The sequence below is a fragment of the Drosophila eugracilis genome, unplaced genomic scaffold (assembly GCF_018153835.1).
Source record: "Drosophila eugracilis isolate 14026-0451.02 unplaced genomic scaffold, ASM1815383v1 contig_649, whole genome shotgun sequence".
Classification (NCBI taxonomy): Eukaryota; Metazoa; Arthropoda; class Insecta; order Diptera; family Drosophilidae; genus Drosophila; species Drosophila eugracilis.
Window position 1 is genome coordinate 946,528 of NW_024573535.1, and position 18,929 is coordinate 965,456.

The 18,929-nt window shown below is 39.4% G+C and overlaps 1 protein-coding gene and 2 long non-coding RNA genes across 3 annotated transcripts; 1 reads left to right on the top strand and 2 right to left on the bottom strand.

Annotated features, from left to right (window-relative positions):
* Positions 1-593: 593 nt before the first annotated feature.
* LOC108103116 (lipoprotein lipase) lies at positions 594-2,810 on the bottom strand. The gene is made up of 4 exons (XM_017208482.2): positions 2,457-2,810; positions 2,133-2,287; positions 1,550-2,026; positions 594-1,037 (listed from the first exon to the last, which is right to left on the bottom strand). Exons 1-4 carry the CDS (start codon positions 2,648-2,650, stop codon positions 655-657), a joined length of 1,209 nt encoding a protein of 402 aa, XP_017063971.1. The 5' UTR covers positions 2,651-2,810; the 3' UTR covers positions 594-654.
* Positions 2,811-4,188: 1,378 nt separating this feature from the next.
* On the bottom strand, positions 4,189-14,330 carry LOC108103115. The gene is made up of 5 exons (XR_001772207.2): positions 14,258-14,330; positions 6,530-6,778; positions 6,180-6,439; positions 5,210-6,106; positions 4,189-5,087 (listed from the first exon to the last, which is right to left on the bottom strand). It is a non-coding gene; the product is annotated as an uncharacterized LOC108103115 (long non-coding RNA).
* Positions 14,331-14,734: 404 nt separating this feature from the next.
* Positions 14,735-16,229, top strand: LOC108103114. The gene is made up of 4 exons (XR_001772206.1): positions 14,735-15,195; positions 15,262-15,623; positions 15,694-15,759; positions 15,816-16,229. It is a non-coding gene; the product is annotated as an uncharacterized LOC108103114 (long non-coding RNA).
* Positions 16,230-18,929: the final 2,700 nt, after the last annotated feature.

The following is an 18,929-nucleotide window of genomic DNA, read 5'->3' on the forward strand; positions in this document are numbered from 1 at the left end:
AAGCTGACGTCAAGTTTTGTAGAAAATTATGTTTTACAATGCGAAAATTGAATTTCAGTTTATTGTTTTCTGCTGCTCGTTCTCGTTCGTCCTTTTTTCGCATTTTTCCTTTACGATTAACTGTTAAATGCAGCCGACTTTTCGCCGTTTTGTGGCTGCAAGTCAACGACTCTTCCATGTGTGTTTGCTTTTCTTGTTTTTATTTTGTGCAGTTAGCAAGAACATGGCTAAAACCAGCTGGCTGCCAAATTGAACGGAAATATTTACTGCTAGCTGGGTGGCTAACGAAGAAACTTGATATTCTTTCGCCGAACTTACGGGTATATGATAATGTCTATATAGGAATTAAAAACGATTAAAGAATTTCTTTCTATCCGAATGAGGAAAACTTTTATGAAATATTCTCATTATTTCCAGCTCATAACTATATCATGAGGGAATATTCGAAAAGATGCATACATCTTAGTTTTAAATTTTCAGAACTTCCTCTTTGTTGGTAAATTTGTTCCTTCAAACATCAACAAATTCTTCAGCAACGTAAAACTTAAGATTATTAACCCTTGGGCTGCCCTTTGCTGTGAAAAAAGAGAGCATACATTTAGGCTGCGTTTATTTGACGGCCCTCATAACACTAACAAAAGTCTAGGAACTAATTCACGCGCAGCGATCTCTCTCCCTCCGCTGTCGCTTTCTCGCTCTTTGCCGCCGTCGCCAGCTATTTGTCCAGAGGCGTAGTACGAGGGGGCTTCCCTGGTCGACCTTGGTCCCCCTACCACTCGACACCATGCGCCCCACCCCACTCAGCCAGTTCGTCTGACGGCGCTGCACGTACGGTTGTTGGGAGGCGGTGCGGAAGTAGAAGCTCCCCTGCGCCCGCCTCTGCGAATGGATCCCGAAGCGCGCCTTCCGGTTCCCATCGCAATATCCGGCGGAGAATTCCCGGTAGCTCCCGCACTCGTAGCCCACGAACGGATACTCGGGATCCATTGATTGCCGGAAGAAAATAGCTGCCGCCGAGTGACTGCAGGCGATGGGATCTACAGAAAGATAAAGAATTATTAATAAAAAATCTTATCATAGTACATCATGTCATATTTTAAATAGTTTTTAAGAATATTCATTCCTTAACTAGCTATGTAACTAAGGCCTCTAACGTAACAACAAAATTCTCTCCATACTAAAAATATATTTATTAATTATGAAAATGTAATCAAAACATCTAACAATCTTCTCAATATTTTAAATAAAATTGCAAATACATCTCCCAAAACCTAATCTTTAATATTCTTTTCTTGTCTTAAACATTTTGTCATTAATCTTAAAACAATGTTTTCATCAATTACGAAACTTTAAGAGCTATTCCAATCTGCTCGTCTTCTTGAGTTTACAAAAAGTAAAACTGAAGTATAAAAACTAACGCAGCAACGTTATTATAGCAATACCTAAATTCGTATATTCGAATCGATTATCACCTATTAAAAAAATATTCCACACACAAAGATTTCTTTCTAAGCTGAAATAACTTGGAGATTTGGTAATGATTACTCACTGGTGTTCTGCATATCGCGCAGATTGGCAAACATCTTGCAGTTCGTCTGCGGGGCCCTTCCTCCATTTGGATAGAAATCAGCGTGTCCGCATTTCAGACTGGTCCCCAAGGAACCTCCGGAGGTGTGTAGCACCTGAACGAACTGGGCATCGCCGGGATCCAAGCGGTACTTGGGCGACACCTCGGCGGGCAGCGAGAAGAGAGGTCCAGCGGGATCCAATCCAATGATCTGCTCCACCTGACTCTCCAACACTGCCCCCGCATATCCAGCGGCATGAGCTCCCAAACTATATCCAGCCAAGGTCACGTTGCTCCGATGGAAGTGATTGGGTCGCAGTTCCTCCAAGGCCATAATTATCCCAGCCACCGTCAGACCCACATCGAAGATAGACATGGAGGCGGACTTGTAGTCATTCTGCGAGAGATTTCCCCAGTCCACCACGCAAACATTGTAATTGGAGTCGAAAAGGGTCCAGGCTGGGGATAAAAAATAAGTTTTAGTTGGTTGATCTTTTAAGTTATTTCAACTTTTACATCTTGTAACATTTCATTGAGTTAAGAAAATAAATATTTAATCCCTTACTTAGCAACAGTTCTTGAACCCAGTCCTTGCTGCCTTGGTCATTCCATCCGTGCAAGAAGAGGGCCAACTTTTTGTTGGGATCCAACCGACGAAATCCTCGGAGATCTCCCAGTTGCAGATTGAAATGCACTTCGTTCCCGAAATCCTTAGCTGATCTGGAAGAGAATTGAAACTTTATTATAGTCGCGATGATAAGGAAAGCCTCTTATCATCATCATAATCACTTTTACATCAAAGGAAAACTTTAAAAATATATTTTACTACAAATTAAATCAAAGAATCATGTAAAATCACAATAACTGAGCAACATTTGTAACCACTCACATAGTTCGGCACTCGAAGACGATGCCATGATTAAGATGAGCCCGCTCCAGACTATTACGAAGCATCGTCTCCTGGAGATACCGAAAGGCCTTCATCATGGGACTCCAGCGGTGGAGAGCCTCGATTCTCGCAACATCGCCGAGCAGGCAGAGCAGGCAGCCAAGGAGCAGCAGGTGGGTCACGTGACCGGTCATGCGGTCTTTGGGTCATGCACTACCGAAAACTACACAGAGAACACCACACTGAGCACCTCCACAAAAAAAAAATAAAAGAATGGCCCCTTAAGATTAAGAAATGGGGAGTGATCTGGTAACTGAACACGGAAGAGACGCACTTCTGGACCGCTTAGCTTGCCCCGTGGCTGGCTACTGAAGAACCCGACTCGCTTGTAACTCCAACAGACCCGTAAACACGATGATCATCATTCCGCTGATGATCGTGATGCAGAAGTACACAGAGAGAAATGTTAGGAGAGCTTTAGAGGTTTTTGCTTGGTCATCTAACAAACCTTTTTTGACCTTAAGAACCACCTTTAATATTATGTAAATATTTAACAAACTAAATCTAAAAAGGGTTTAAATTAATAAGAATAAGTTAAGAAGTTAAGCTACTTAAAAATGTTTCTAACTTTACGATGAACGTACGCTTAGGTTTTTGTTTTTGCGGTAATGAAATGAATTTATTTACCATTTGATCATTTTATATAGTTTTCATATCTATACCTGCCACACATTTTCGCTCAGTGTAACTGATGCTGATGACCCTGCTCTCCGTTAGCTCTCAACATCTCCGGCGTTCTTGGCCGCGTGTTTGCACAAGTGAAAGTACAAAAAAGCTTGTAACGACTTTTTGACTTCGATTTCGATTTCTTTCGGCTGGGAATTCGGCTTTGGGTTGTCGGTTTTTTAGTTTTCAGTTTTTAGTTTTCGGTATTTGGAATTCGGTACTCGGGCACTCCACTGATCTTGACATAGAAGCCAGCAAACGGTAGCCGTCGAATTTCCGACTTGTCATGGCCGTTGTTTACAGTTTACAGTTTATAGCTTATAGTTTATAGTTTACTTTGGCAGCTGAGCAAACCGAACGCCGCGCATCGAAATCGATAATAAAAATAACCGAAAGACAAGGCGGCGCATTCAGGCCTCATCTCGGATCGAATAGGTTAATTTTAGTGCAGTCATAAACTTCAGAGGGAGTCGATCTGGGGACACGCTTTCTCGATGCAGTGAGAGAAAGGGTTAACTTAAGTTAGGATTTGGATTAATTTTAAACACTTTTTGGTTAATGGATAAGCTGTGTATTATTTATTTGGAATTTATTTAGTTATTTTTTAAAATATTTAACAGATTAATGTTGTTTTAGGGGTTATTTTTGAAAAAAGATTTAAACAAAACCTCAAATAAATTATATTTAAAAACTTATTACCTCTAACTATTTTTTATTAATTTTTAATATTTTTTAACATTTTTCCCAGTGCTATTTGGGGCAGCCCAAATGGCGGATAACTTACAAACTTTGACCCAAAACGCTGTTGTTTTTTTTTATGTCGCGCTCATAAAATATGTTCAGCTTACAAGAGATAAACCATAAAATAATCCCGCCCCCTTGCACTCCACTCCACCAACCATTTCCCACTTTTTGGCCGAGCTTTCTAACCAATATGTGTTAAACGAAAGCAAAAAAAGAGAGAAGAACGCTAATGATGCGCAAGTAAAGTGCCAAACGAATTTCGTTGTCTTCGCCAGAGAGCCACAAAGCTTGGTCTTCTGTTTCTGTTTCTATTTCTGTTTCTATTTCTACGCCCATTTCCCGTCTTTCTTCTCGCTTTGTTTTGGCAATTTGTGCTCTTGGCTGTCGATCAATTTGCATATCGATCTGTGGCTTTTAAGCTGGCCCCAATGTCAACTTTATGTTCGACACTATCAATCCGACAGAAGACAAAGATTTCGAAGAAAACTAAAGAAGACGTGCAGATTGGAATGTATCTCAAAGCTTGGGAATCGATGATAAATGCTCGGAATGGAAGCTCGACAAAGATCGATGCTGAAATGGTAGGGAGAAGAATACAACTTTGAAGATTAGGCTTTGATTATGTTGTATTTCTTCTTTCTTTGAAATTTCATTTGACAAGATGGGTTTGATCTGATGATGATTTTAGTTGCCAGTTAATACATTTTTAAGGGGTAAAACATACGAGTGTTACATACGTAAAAAGGTGTTTAATAAGTATAAGTACACGAAATCTAAGTTTGTTAAATATTCAGAAAATAATGATTTAATCTTAAGAACTTCTTTCATGCTTAAAGTTTCATTCTGCTCTAATGAGTACTCGTGGGAATTTGATTTGTTACTTAACAGAACACCTTTCTTGCCACTTCTGAGTTTTACAAAATATGTTAGAATGGATATTCAACTCCACAACCTTAAATTATGTGTAAGTCTATTTTAATTTCCAGTTTCCAGCTCATTAGTTCCCATTACTCTTCTTTCTGAATATTAACCCAATGTCCGAAGGCTGGATGACAATTTCCAGCGAGGAAATCTTCTTTCGGCATTCAGGAAACATTTTCAAGACTTGATTAATAATTAACCTCCATTGAATTTGAGCACAGTTAACGTTCTCACGCAGCACTAGAAAAGTTAATTTAAAAAAGAAATAACAATATTATAAAAATTCGATCTAAATCTAGCTATCTCAGAACCAGAAAATAGGTTTTGTAATAGCAATGATGACTTTGAACGAGCAGACTTACCAATAAATAATTTGGTCTTAATTATCAGAGATCATATAAAAGGTTGTTGACTACAGTGCTTGACGTGTCCAAAAGGTCTGCCATGGAACTAAAATTGTTCTGGAGGAGTACAGCTATTGTTGGCCAGGGCAATGTAAGGCCTTTCTGGGTTTACGGTGGAATGGAATTTGCCAGCTGTTTAAAGGTAATAAAAGCGATCCTCGTGAAATTCTTTCACCTTCCTTCCTAGCACCTATCGTATGTGTGCTAATTGATATCCGCGCAATCCCAGCTGTTCACAGATATATCAGAAAAGTGGTCCTTGCTCTTTAAGCCATCATGACTTAAACCCTTGACGGTCAGCCAATCAACTCGATGTGTATCTGCTTCAAGATGGTTTGTTTCTTGGCTTCAGTATTCTCAGGGCGGTTATATAATAGCCTATATAAGCGCCGAAGGAATACCAAAGACAAGAAGCAAATCATCCTAAATCAGATATTAATCGAGTTAATGGCTGTCAACAGAATATCGGCCAGGCCAATAGTTATTTCACCATTCTGATCTTTGCCTTTTAGTGGACAAATGTCATTCAGAACACATACAACAGGGCTGGGAATGAATGTGCTCGGTCTTCCGGTATATTGACTTGGCCACCTTCGAGCAGTTGGACAAATCCAAATCCAACTTTATTTGGCTGGGAGGAACTTGAGGTGCCTCAAGACTAAGCAGAGACACCTCATCTAAAACCCTGGCCAGTTTATCAGATTCAAAGCTGCAAGGCAACTGTGGACATCAAATATATATAAAAACTTTGGCTTTGATGATCATGCATCCAGTTTAAAAAGTCCAAGGTCATAAAGATTGTCTTCAAAGGTTGAAAGTCACTCGAGTTCTCCGAATGGCGAGTAAAATTCAAAGCTGCTAGGAATATAACAAAAATTAGAAAGGCAATGGTAAGCCTCGCAAAGCAAACTCCTCCTCGGAAACTTACCACATTCTAAAATAAATTGAATGAAGTTTAAAATTTGTTCTGTAACAAAAAATTTTGTTCAGTTTGACTTTCTAGGTAATTAAAAATGACATCTGGTCTTGTTCAGAAATAAGCCCAGAATGAAACTTTCATTTAATGGACGACATTAGAAACATTTTGTTCATGGCTTGCTGGTTTTAGGTTGGTTTTTATTGTTGTAGATTCCCTTTTTATATGTAAAAACGCATCAACTTAGTCCATGTTGCTTGTTTTATGTTAACCTAAAAGAAAATCAAAAAGAAGATGACAAAGATTAGATAGTTAATGGTTACTCTAGCAATTAGCATTAATATAAATTCACGGAAACTTACCATAATTTTAATAACATTGAAAAATGAGCACAAAATTTTGTTCAATTTGATTTTCTAGCAAATTAAAATGACGTTTGGACTTGTTGAGAAATAAGCACAGAATGAATGTTTTAACGAATACAAATATAGTCCATTAGAAACATTTTCTTCATGGCTTGCTTGTTTGAGTTTGAATTTCCTTTTTGTAGTTTTTTCCTTTGTTTTGTAAAAAATGATTAACTTAGTCCAAGTTGCTTGTTTTATATTAACCTAAAAGAAAATTAAAAATTAAAAATACAGCATTTCCTAAGAAAATTCAAATCAAATTCAGTTCGTTTGTTCCAATGAAATTCATTTGATTTTTGGCAAAGTGGGAGAATCGCTTATTCCGATTTAATATTCATGAATGATCAAAAGTTTTTATCCGCCCACAGAATCCTTGCCGCCTTCGCTGGTTTTTCCTAGCCATTTTCTTTGAATTTCCTTTCATGCACTTTGGAGTTTGGCCTCCTTTGTTTTGGCCATTTTCTTCATGTGTCTCTATCATTAAGGCAGAGTGCGGCTTAATTGTTGCCGCAGACAATGGCCGGGCTTGCTATGAGGGGGTCCAAAGGGGCTACAACGGCCCACTCTACGCCCCTTGGCCCACAGTTGCGTTGCCTATTAAGCAGCATCATAATAATAATGTGTAACAACAAGAGCAACAACAACAGCTGCTGGCAATAACTTTTGCATACATATACGACTGTGTGTGTGTGTATGTGCGGCGGGGCTTATGTGTGAGTGTTTGGGGACGCATTCAAAGCAATTTCCACAATTTTCGTATTGTTTACTTAATTAATTCTGCACAAAGATTTTCATTTGCAACTGTGTGAGAGTGTGTGTGGCCCTCGCAGATGTTTTGTGGTTATTACAGCAAACCAACAACACTCGTTCAACACCCTCCTGATATAGCCCCCCTACCCCCTCAGCACCAACCCCCTCCAATAACCATTCGGGCAGACAAAACGCGTAATGAGTTTATAACATTTAATGAATCCACAGCCATCGCCGCAGCACAATGCGGCGTATGCGTAATGCGTAATGCGACCAACTCTCAGCGAGGCGACAGCTTAAAGGCTCCTTAAAGTATGCAACAAGTCGCCGACAAGTGGGGATAATTACGGGGTATTTCGCTGGATTTTAATTAGATTAAATATATGCAGCAGACTTGGCTAGAAATTGCCATTAGCTAACAGTAGAACATGTTCATTTTTGAAAGTCCTAATAAAATTATATATATGATAAGTTAAGTTATAGTTTAAACTATAAAGCTGCTGTAGTTTCAGGCATATACGAGGTGTGTTCAAAAAGTAAGGTGACTCTTCAAATTTCGCGAATTTCAAATTTTTCGATTTTCGAAACCTTTTAGAAGTTATACGAGGTGTGTTCAAAAAGTAAGGTGACTTTTCAAATTTCAAATTTTTCAAATTTTTCGATTATCTTCAGTTTTGGGAACAAGAAAAAGTCACATGGGGCCAAATCCGGTGAATATGGTGGCTGAGGCATTATTGTGGTGTTGTTTTTGGCCAAAAAATCCAAATCCTTTGATCCATATTTTTCGATAGCAAAAAATCGCCGAGCTCGCAAAACAACTTGTAACTTTACGCCTCTCACAACCAAACAAAAGAGGATGTTCCATTGAAACTTGGTACAGATGTTAGGGAAGAGTGTACCAATATAACAAAACAAAAAAATCGATAATCGAAAAATTTGAAATTCGCGAAATTTGAAGAGTCACCTTACTTTTTGAACACACCTCGTATCTCTTCATCTGATATTATCATGGATAAGTATGAATATTGCTAAGACTCCTTAAAGCCAAACCTTATAACGAATAAGCCTTTGCTCCTCCAACTTTCGCAGTGCCACGCCCCCCTTTCTCCTCGATTTCCAGGCTTGAAATAAAGCGAGTTCAGAGTTCTGTTCGTTACCATGTCAGTGGTAAGTAGAGTTCAACTCCTGTTTTCCTATTTTCCCATTTTCCCCCGACTTCAATTTTCCGTCTTTCGGAGGCGGTGTGGGTGTGGCAGCAGCATTGACTTTCGATTTGTTGTTGTTATCTTCGACGAAGGGAAACTATTTTACCGCTCAATTGATTTTGCAATTTATTTCCGCGCATTATGGGTAGAAAGAGGAGGATGAGAGCCGGGATAGAGGGATGTGGGGATGGTCTATATAGCCGGCAGGATAGATGTTGATACTCACACGTGTCCTGGGCCTCGAAAACGGAGGCAAGGAGAGCAAAGGATACTGGTGGCATTTTCAATTCTATTTACTCCCAATAATCATCATCAATGTCAGTTTCGCCAGCACTAAAATGAAAATAAAAACAAGCCAGGCAAACAATTTTTGTTTTCCTTTCGAGTACTCGATACTCGATACTTGACTAGCTCCCTGGCGCAACAGAAACAAAAACAAAACGTCAACAGGATCATTGGCAGAAGCCGACAGCAACAACAATGCAGCGCAGAAAGAGACAGCGAGCGGTATAAAGAAAGAGAGGGGGCGATGGCTACGGCGACGGCGACAGAACGCATTGAGAGTTGATGTTTATATCGATTGCTGGCAATTTCGTGAATTACAACAGACAAACACTACTGTCGAGTCGAATGGGACAGGGACAGGGCTATTGGGCGGCAAGGGAGGGCCATATGTGGCCAGAAAGAGAGGGGGCGAGAGCGGGAAAGAGAGGCACTCACTAGGGGGGACACACTTGAGACACGTCGTCAGCGACGTGAGCATGTTGCTGTAGTTTTCCCCGCGCGGGTTGTTTCTGTTCTTTTTTTTTACAGTTGCCGTTATAAACACGGCAAGAAAATGTTTCTTCTTTTAAGTTTTTCATGAGGTAAACTTTTAGTTGAACAATAATTTGATTTCTATTACAGATCAAAGTTAATATCAATCTGATCATAACTTCTTTTATCTAAAATTTAATTTCCCACAACATCTCACTTTTTCCCAGTGTAATTGTTGTTGTCGCCATGTTGCCATGTCGCTGGCGTTTGTTGAATTGCTGGAGTGGCGGCGGCTTGGAGGACAAGTAGTGTCGGGGTCACCAATTCAGCAGTCACCAGTCGCAGCAGTTCCCACCTCCCTTTACCGTTAGCACCAACGACACTGTCACACACACACACACATACGTAAAGAGAAGTCATGAAAGACAACGTAGCGGGACAGTAATCACAATATGCCAAAAGTTCAGGCGACAAAACTTTGCTGCTTATATGGGAAATAACTATATATATATATTTATACTTGAAACTTCCTTTTTGTCAGATTTTAAACGTTAATTTATGAGATGTGTTCACAGAAATCAGAAATGGTTTGATGTCACTTAATAAAGTAAGGATGAAGTATGAAGTTAAATTCTCTTTCACTTTTGGATTCCTAATAGTTTACGTACTACCATTTACTCTTCTGTTTTTCTTACAAGTTTTCTTATTAAAATCGAACTGTTTTCCCTCATTTTATTCGCCTGTTGTCAAATTCCGCCGCTGTGTCGCGATTTGCCACGCCTGATGCCTTGATACTTGACTCCGCTCTAGTTCCTCGGTACCCCTCCTCCGCCTTTATCACTCTTCTCATTTCATTCTGTTCTGTTCCGCCATGTTCACCCATTCACCTTACACACACACACACACACACACACACACACACATGCAGACTGGCATGCACTCGGAGACAAAACTAAAACAACGAATTACGTTAAATCAGTTTTTATACTCTTTGAGGAAGCTTTACAAGTTATGGAAAGGGTTTAAAATTTATTTGAAAAAAAAATAAGCCTTACTAACCATATATTAGAGAAAAGAAAACCTCAAGCCCAAATATGTAAATGACCTCCATGCAATATTCATTACCTTTTCATATTTATAGCCGGCAAAATCCTCGCAAGTTTAATTGAATTGCCTTGAAATGAATGTATTTATTCAAAGGGTATACAATGGCTGGCCATTTGGTGTGGGTTTAGCTGTTATTGCCACTGCTCCCTTCGCTGGATTGTCTGAATTGCCGGAGGTCCTTTATCCTGCCACCCATTCGTTTTTTACGCTGACGCAGGAGAGTGTTGCATACTTTTCGGCTGGCATTTGTTTTTATGCGCACGTTTCACGTTGCCCGTTATGTGCTTGATTGAAGTTTGTCTCAGCTTCAGCTTCTTCTGCAGCCTCCCACCCCGCCCCCCATTTCCTTCTACTCCTCCCCCCCTCTTGGTCTTATACTTTTTTAAAGCTTGCGAAAATATTGAAATATTTTTGAAGGAGCAACCGACCAAGTAGCAGCCAAAAATTACGATCGCTTACATCATAAAGAGTATTTTGCACGTAGGGTGGGGAATTCGAAAAGGGGATTTCGGGGATTGGTGGCAGCTTAGCGACAAATCCGCTTGTCGGGCGCACAAATACAAATACGAATGCGGATACAACTACATGTACAAATAAAAATTAACAACAACGAGTAAAGCAGCTCACGCGCTAAGCTCGCATAATTTGCACAAAATAACAAACAAACTCTGGCGCACAAGCACACATAACATGCTTAAAAATAGATTACAATGGTATAAAGTTAACAATGCGAGGCGCCCACACGAACCACGCCCCCTGCCACTGCTCCTCCTTATATAAGCCAAGGGAGGGGTTTTTGGCAAATAAATTCACTCGCGGGTCGCAGCGCTAAAAACGCAAACAAAAATTTGCAGCTTTCTATCGCATAAATAAAGTTTAAAATAAAGTGCGAATGAAGAAGAAAGCTGGCGGGGGTCAGCGAGGGGTTAAAGGAAGGCGAACAACCGCAAAGTTCACACGCAAAGGCGAAAGCCACGCCCCTTGGCGGGCGCACAAACACACACACACACACGCCCCAAACAAACGTCATTTAAAAGTTATTTGGACGCTAGTTGGTGTTTATGTAAAAGTAGCTCTCGACCTGCCCGAGGCCAAAAAATCCTGGTAAAAACGGAGAAAATGCGGGGGGAAAACGGTGAAAAGGGGGGGGTGGCGAAAATTACAAGCTAAAAAAGGGAAGGAGAAGTATCAGCGGTTGCAAAAATAAAAAAAAAAAAAACATCACACCGAAGTGGAAGGCAACTTGTGCTTTGGGGTTTTGTTTAAACAAACTCACACCAACACCTGTGCACAAAGGCGGGCAACACCTATACATACACACACACACACACACACTATTACTCATACAGCGGCACGCGAATGAGCACGCACATACAATGAACTAAACGCTACGTGCTGATTACTGCTAACGCAAGGATTTTCCTTACACACATACACCAGCGCACATACGAGGTGTGTTCAAAAAGTAAGGTGACTCTTCAAATTTCGCGAATTTCAAATTTTTCGATTATCGATTTTTTTGTTTTGTTATATTGGTACACTCTTCCCTAACATCTGTACCAAGTTTCAATGGAACATCCTCTTTTGTTTGGTTGTGAGAGGCGTAAAGTTACAAGTTGTTTTGCGAGCTCGGCGATTTTTTGCTATCGAAAAATATGGATCAAAGGATTTGGATTTTTTGGCCAAAAACAACACCACAATAATGCCTCAGCCACCATATTCACCGGATTTGGCCCCATGTGACTTTTTCTTGTTCCCAAAACTGAAGATAATCGAAAAATTTGAAAAATTTGAAATTTGAAAAGTCACCTTACTTTTTGAACACACCTCGTATAACTTCTAAAAGGTTTCGATAATCGAAAAATTTGAAATTCGCGAAATTTGAAGAGTCACCTTACTTTTTGAACACACCTCGTACACGCATGCATACAACCAAACGCACACAAGTGCAGTTAAAGGACAGCATCAGAGGCAACAAAGCAATTTGCAGACGAGTGCCAAGGAAAAAAGGGGGCAAGCGCAAGGATCAACAAATACCCTATGACCATTATTTACAATTTAAGGTCTTAAATATAAGAAAAATCTTTAAAAAATATTCAACAAAATTATTGAATTATTAATTCAACAAAAAGTTAATCAGTAAAGTTGTGGAAATTAATCGGTAAAAGTTAGAAATATTTCTCTATATTAATCTATTTCTTATCTTATTATTTGTCACTATCTTGTGGTCTACTAACCTCAGAACTTCAAACTACTCATAAAACCAAAACTATCCCCTTTTTAACACCTCAACAATTTACAGGGTATGTGAAAAAGGCGTCGCCAGAAATTACTGCAGGTCCTTATTGTTAGTTTAGTAGTTGTTTGCCAAGCATTTCACACGCGACACACGCAAAACACCCAAACAAACGCAAACAAACAAACACCACAATCACACACACACAGAGAGAAGAGTGCAAGCATACACACACACACACACATGCATATGTATACATATAGGAACAAGGTTGGACAGCTCTTAACAAAATATTTAGCAAGTGAGTAAATTTTAATACCTGCCAAAGCAACCTTTGGTAAGTTTTGGAAATTTGAAAAATCAACAGAAAGACAGGCAAACAAACCATAAAAACGGGCAACAGAAAAGAGTTCTCTTTGCCCATTTTTACTAGCCAACAAAAATATTTATATATAATAAATAATAATACAAGAACAGTGTACATAAAGCAGGGTAATCTGGGTGCAAATTGCTAGGCCTTTAGCAGGCACTGATTTATTTTAGCAAATTAAGAAAACAAAACTAAGTTGAAAAGTTAAGAAAATTTCAATAAGAAAAAGTAAATACAAATATTTTTCATAATTTAGTTGGAAAAATATTTCAATCCACGTGCTAAATATTTGATATATTTATGGCAATATGTTATCCAAATTCAATTTAAGCTTGAAATTGGAAAATAATTGTGTACATTAATACGTATCGCCTTGTTTTAGAATTGGGTTACATTCCAAATTGAGGGATAATTTATTCCCAATAATTTTGACAATTACTTCGGCTTTTACTTCGGAAATACCTCAAGGACTTTCTTAAAGGATTTCGATTTAGATTTCGGATGTCTTCTGGCCTTTTCTTAACTCATTTAGCCCCCCTTTTACCACCATCTATACCTAGAAAGTCACTCGAATGCAAACAGATGGGCCAACGTATTGGGCAAATAGGCATGTGAACTCAGTCTTATGTATCCAGGCACTCGGCAGTGTTTCTATCAATACATAAAGGCACTTTGAATCACTTAAATTAGCCTTCAGACTGGCGTCTACCGACTGCAGACTGCTCTCCGTGTTGGCCCTAATAATAAGGCTTATAAATCAGGCAGACAAAAGCACACTGAACACACCATACATGCTGTGTGTTTGCCTTTTGATGTTTTGGCATTTAATTTGTCACATTTTGGCGCCTGGACGAGGCCATAAGATTGGCCTGGCCCGAAAGGGGTGGCACATTAATTGGTAATTTGATACAATTTGCATTGCTTAGTTGCGGAATTATTTTAATTGGGTGTAATTTTACGGACGCATTGATGGCCCAGACCGCAGGCCAAAAGTCTAACGAGCCGTCTGATGTGTGGGCATTCGGTGTTCAGTGTCTATGTACATACATATCTACCCAGCCGGATGCCTTTGGATTGGTAAATGGTCAACAGAACAGCTGTTTAGGCGGCTGCTCTGTCCAAATTGGCCTATCATTTTGTATTTATGGTAGAGAATCTCAGACAAACTAAGTCGTTAGTTTCCCAGCTACAGAATGAACATTCGCCTTAAAGTTGGCATCAGGTTTCATTTAATATAAGATACCATGGAAACTACTCACCTTTAGCGCCTTTTTATGTGTGGAATATCTGGTAAAAACTTTTTCCTTCGTCTTCTTTAATGTAAAACTTAAAAAACCATGTGCTCTTTCTGGCGATGGTATGTTTTTATGTCTATCCGATAGGAATCCGAAACTTGTATCACCGTACTGAAGCTGCTTGCTATAACATCGGGCGTGCCCCTAACAATCCCCAAAAGATGGCAAAAAATATAATTAATTAATCCAAAGCTTTTTAATAACAAGTGCAAAAAAGGCAATTAAAACTTAAAAATTCGCAAAACACTTTAATGAAATAAATGTAATTAAAATGTACTTGTTAAATATTTTGAAAAAAATAAAATTTTTTTTATACTAAGAATATTTATAACGCAACCATGAGGCTAGTATTTATTTTATTTTCCCATAAATAAGGTGGCAACTCTATGGGGGGATCTAGGGAACCCTGACAAATGACTTGCAACCTGACATGTGACAATTTAAAGTGATTTTCGTTCACTTACATTTCTACAGTCGAAGCGGAACGTCGAACGAAGAAACCCTAACCTCAACCTAACCCCGATTCAGAAGCGTGCGAGGAGTATATGAAGCCATTTGCCAAGGAGCTGGAGATGGGGGCTATTGAGGAAAAAATAAATCAAACTAGGAGAATTTTATGAATAATAACAATTTCCACCATCAAGCATAGTTGGTTTTCACGGAGGACTTTTAGAGTTGCTAAACGTATTCCGTGAAGATCAACTATGCTTGAAGATGGCTTATTGACTATGCTTCATATTCTACTCCTAGTTTTTTTTTGTATAGCTTTTTTCTCGATTGCAACGATCTCAGTCTCCTTGTCCAAATGCTTTATATACTCTTTATACGCTTCTGAATCAGATAGAGATGGGTCCTCGATGTCTGCTGTAAGTCCTCCTCCCCGCGGGATTACTTTCGTCCAGGTTGGTTCTATTAAAAAATATAAATCCTACACTTAACAAGGTAGAATATTGTTTTTTTTTTAACAGGTTGCTTTCAGGCCTAGAAGAGAATAGAAGATAAATAAATAACCGCGACCAGACAGGCACCTATTCTCCAACTCCTTTGTCTTGGTAGGCCAAAGTGGAAGATCGAAGGGAGAAACCCATACGCCCGACGTGAAAATTTAACCTGAGGAAAAATAAATCAAACTAGGAAGGTTATATGAATAATAGCAATTTCCACCTTCAAGCATAGTTGGTTTTCACGGAGGACTCTTAGAGATACTAACAGTATTCCGTGAAGATCAACTATGCTTGAGGATGGCTTATTGGCTATTATAAATATACCCTTCCTAGCTTTTTGTTTCTTCTAAGTGACTCGGGTTTACTGGCGGATTACTTTCGCCTAGGTGGGTACTATTAAAAACATAATCCTGCAGCTAACAAGCTAGAATATTGTTTTTTATCGAACACTTTCAGACCTAGACGATAATGAAAAAGAAATAAGTAACCGCGACTAAACCATTCCCAAACTCCTTTGTCTTGGTAAGCTAACTACAGTAATTCAAAGAAATAATAATATATTTAAAAATTACTCTCAGTGAACGTAAAGCCACTACTTAACAAATTGGCTGACGTGATGTTGTACTGCCTCGAGGAGACGCTGACTTAAACCCAAAGCTACCTTCAAACATAATTGGGGTGGTCAAGACCAGAAGCCTGCCTTTCAAAATAAACTCAGTGGATGGTCTGCCGTCGACGGAGGATCTTTTTAGTTATCACATGCTAACCGGAGTGCAAGGGGAAGAGCTTCAATCCTGCAAGAACATGTCCTTTTTTTTGGTGAATTTCGTTCCTAGAATTTTGTAATATTCCAGTCCTTTGTTTAAAACAATTACTTACTAAGATGCATGGCATATATTACATGGATTTATGACTTACGATTTAAGGAATCATCTATGTAGTTACTAAATTATTTAAAAACAAATAAATAATAAACACTAAAAGCTTGTCAATCAAATACAATTTTCCATTCTGATTTTACATTTCCTTGCAAATACTTCAGATTTTTGTTGCCTACTTTTAGGATCAAATCTTTTAAGCTCTTTCTTAGCCCATGTGCTATCTCTTTCTTTTTCAGTTTCGGCCAGTCTTACTGTTGATGGTTGTTGCATTGACAAGAGAGCAATTAGCTGCCATTTAGCGTCTTCAGTCCTTGCAACAATTCAGCGACATTCGACATCGACCCTCACCACTCAATTGACCCTTTCTTGTCACTCTGCAATTGACGCTTTGGGGCGACATTGGCATACCGAAAGGCAGCGGGGCCAACAATGCAGGCCTGTTTTCGCAAACTGGCCCACAATTTGCCATCCACTTGCCACCGCTATTTTGCCATTTTGCTATTTGTACCCCTCTTCCATTATGTCGTCAAACGCCATTGACAGGCATTTAAAAAAGGACTCCGTGGATTCCTGAAATCCTGTGTTCCGCACTCCGCACGGCTGCAATGTGCACTTAGAAAAATTATATGCCATTACGATGAATGAAACTTTAGGATGATGATTTAAGATGATGAACAAAATAAGCTTAAATTAAACAAAATGCCAAATGATAATTATATTAAAAATGTTAACTGAATATTTCATATCAAATCATACGTTATATCGTTGTCATATTTTCTTAAAACTTTTCTGTGTGTACCTAAATCCACCTATCTAAATCTATCTCTGTATATCTTCGTATCTGTATCTGTATCCGTATCTGTATCTCCATCTGTATATCTGCCTATCTGTAACTGAATCTGCATTTGAATGGCAGACATTGCTACGGCACTGATTGATTGATTGACTGCATGATTTATTGGCTATTTAGTTGCGGCAGCAACAAATTAGCTGCATAAACCAAATTCTAAATGCTGCGTAACCCCCTCTCATCGTTTGTTTGTGTGTGTGTGTGTAATTGTGTGCTTGTCCATGTGCTCGTGTGTGTGTGTGTGTGTGTGTGTGTCTTTAGGCACTTAACTAACTTTTGCGTAGGCAAAGTTTACCCAAATGCGGGAAAGGGGACTTCCCCGGGAAAAGGGGGCGGGCCACTCTAAACAAGCAATTGCAACTCATTAAGCGTTGACTCTGCCGCAACGTCAAAGTTTTTAGCAGGTAACCAACACACCGAGGGTAGTTTAATAGGTTTCGAAAAATCGTAAATCTTAAATCTTTGGTTAACTAAAATTTTTTGTCAGTTTTCTTAATACAAAATGCATTATTTTTTACAGTTATTTCTTAAATCTTAAATAAACTTTCAAAAATTAACACTTACATATCCCAAACTTTAGTAGCAACCCTCTTTAAGGTCTAGACAACAAAAACTAACTAACGTTTTTCTGAACAAAATCAGCAACAGCAAAAACAACAAGTTGGTTCTTCCTATTTTTTCCCCAGATTTTTCCCTTTTTCCTCTCCATTCCCCTTTCCCTGTAGAAAAACAAAACAAACTTTTCGTTCTTCTAGTGGACCCATCCTTTTTTCCACCATTTTCCCACAACTCTATGGTCTTTTTCCACCGATTGTTGTGTAATTTGCACCTATCGATGCTTCGAAGTTTGCCGAATCGAAAACGCTAGAAAAACGAACTTTTTTAATGAAATGCCGAATGATATGAGGGTTCTTTGCTCTTTGCCTTTCCGACGGGGGACGCTTGGATTGCCCATCTATCTGTCCTTGCACTGAGACAAATACCTCTCAGCTACAGATAGAAATGTACATCATTGTACATCTTTTCAGTTTATACACTTTTTCATACCTCTTAGAGAACTTTCTATATATAACAAAACGAATAAACTTATGAGTTAACTCGCTTTTGCAGTGTATTTAGTTTTTTCACATCCCTGCTCTATTGTTTCGATTGCTGCCACTGTTCTTCCTTTTGCCAATAGACTTCACATTAAATTTCACTAATAAAGCAAACAATGCGTGGCATCCAGGGGCGTAGTTGCGAGAGGGGTAGCGGGGCTAAGCAACTAAGGTGAACGGCAGATGAGAAATTGTTAAGGGGAGCCTGCCGATGAGAGGGGCAGCTTCTCCTCCTGTCAGTGGCAGTCGCCAGAAATAGCGAGGCAAACGTGCAACACTCATACGTCATGTTGGACGAGACTGAGACGAGAGACTGAGTGAAGGCGGGAGGGAGATAGAGATATACATAGAAAAAAGATAGGGGGAGGGACTTGGGAAAAAGCTGGGGGAAACGAGGAAGCGAGGGGCAACTCAACAGAGCAGCAACGAAACACGCACAATGTAATGGCATTTTTATGTTGCATCACGTACTGGTCATAAGTCATGTTTAGAGCACTGACTGCTGCTGCTGCCGCTCCTCCTGGTCCCCCTGCTGCTTTCCTGTTTTCCACACTCCGCCCCCATTTGCACCACCCCCTCAAACTCAAATGAACTGTAGCTAAATTGGCCCTGTCCTGGTGAAAATGTCCAACTGTCAGTCAGACGGCGGCGGGCAGCTTAAACGGATATTACAAGGTGTTGGCCAAACATTGACCGTACATGAGCTTAAAGCAAAATTAACTAACTAACAGGGAACATCGGTGGACGGGGGATTGGGCATTGAGGGAGAATGGGAAATTGGCCCTATTCCCTCCAGTCTTAAATGCTGTTTAAGCGGCTTTGCTGACCAACAAAACAAAGCGCGACAGTTTGTGGTAGCTGGAA

Coding starts and splice junctions, on each gene's coding strand:
- LOC108103116 (XM_017208482.2), bottom strand. CDS start 2,650: ATGACCGGTCACGTGACCCACCTGCTGCTCCTTGGCTGCCTGCTCTGC. Junction 2,027..2,132: donor GGTTCAAGAACTGTTGCTAA/GTAAGGGATTAA, acceptor TTTTATCCCCAG/CCTGGACCCTTTTCGACTCC. Junction 1,038..1,549: donor GCGCGATATGCAGAACACCA/GTGAGTAATCAT, acceptor ATCTTTCTGTAG/ATCCCATCGCCTGCAGTCAC.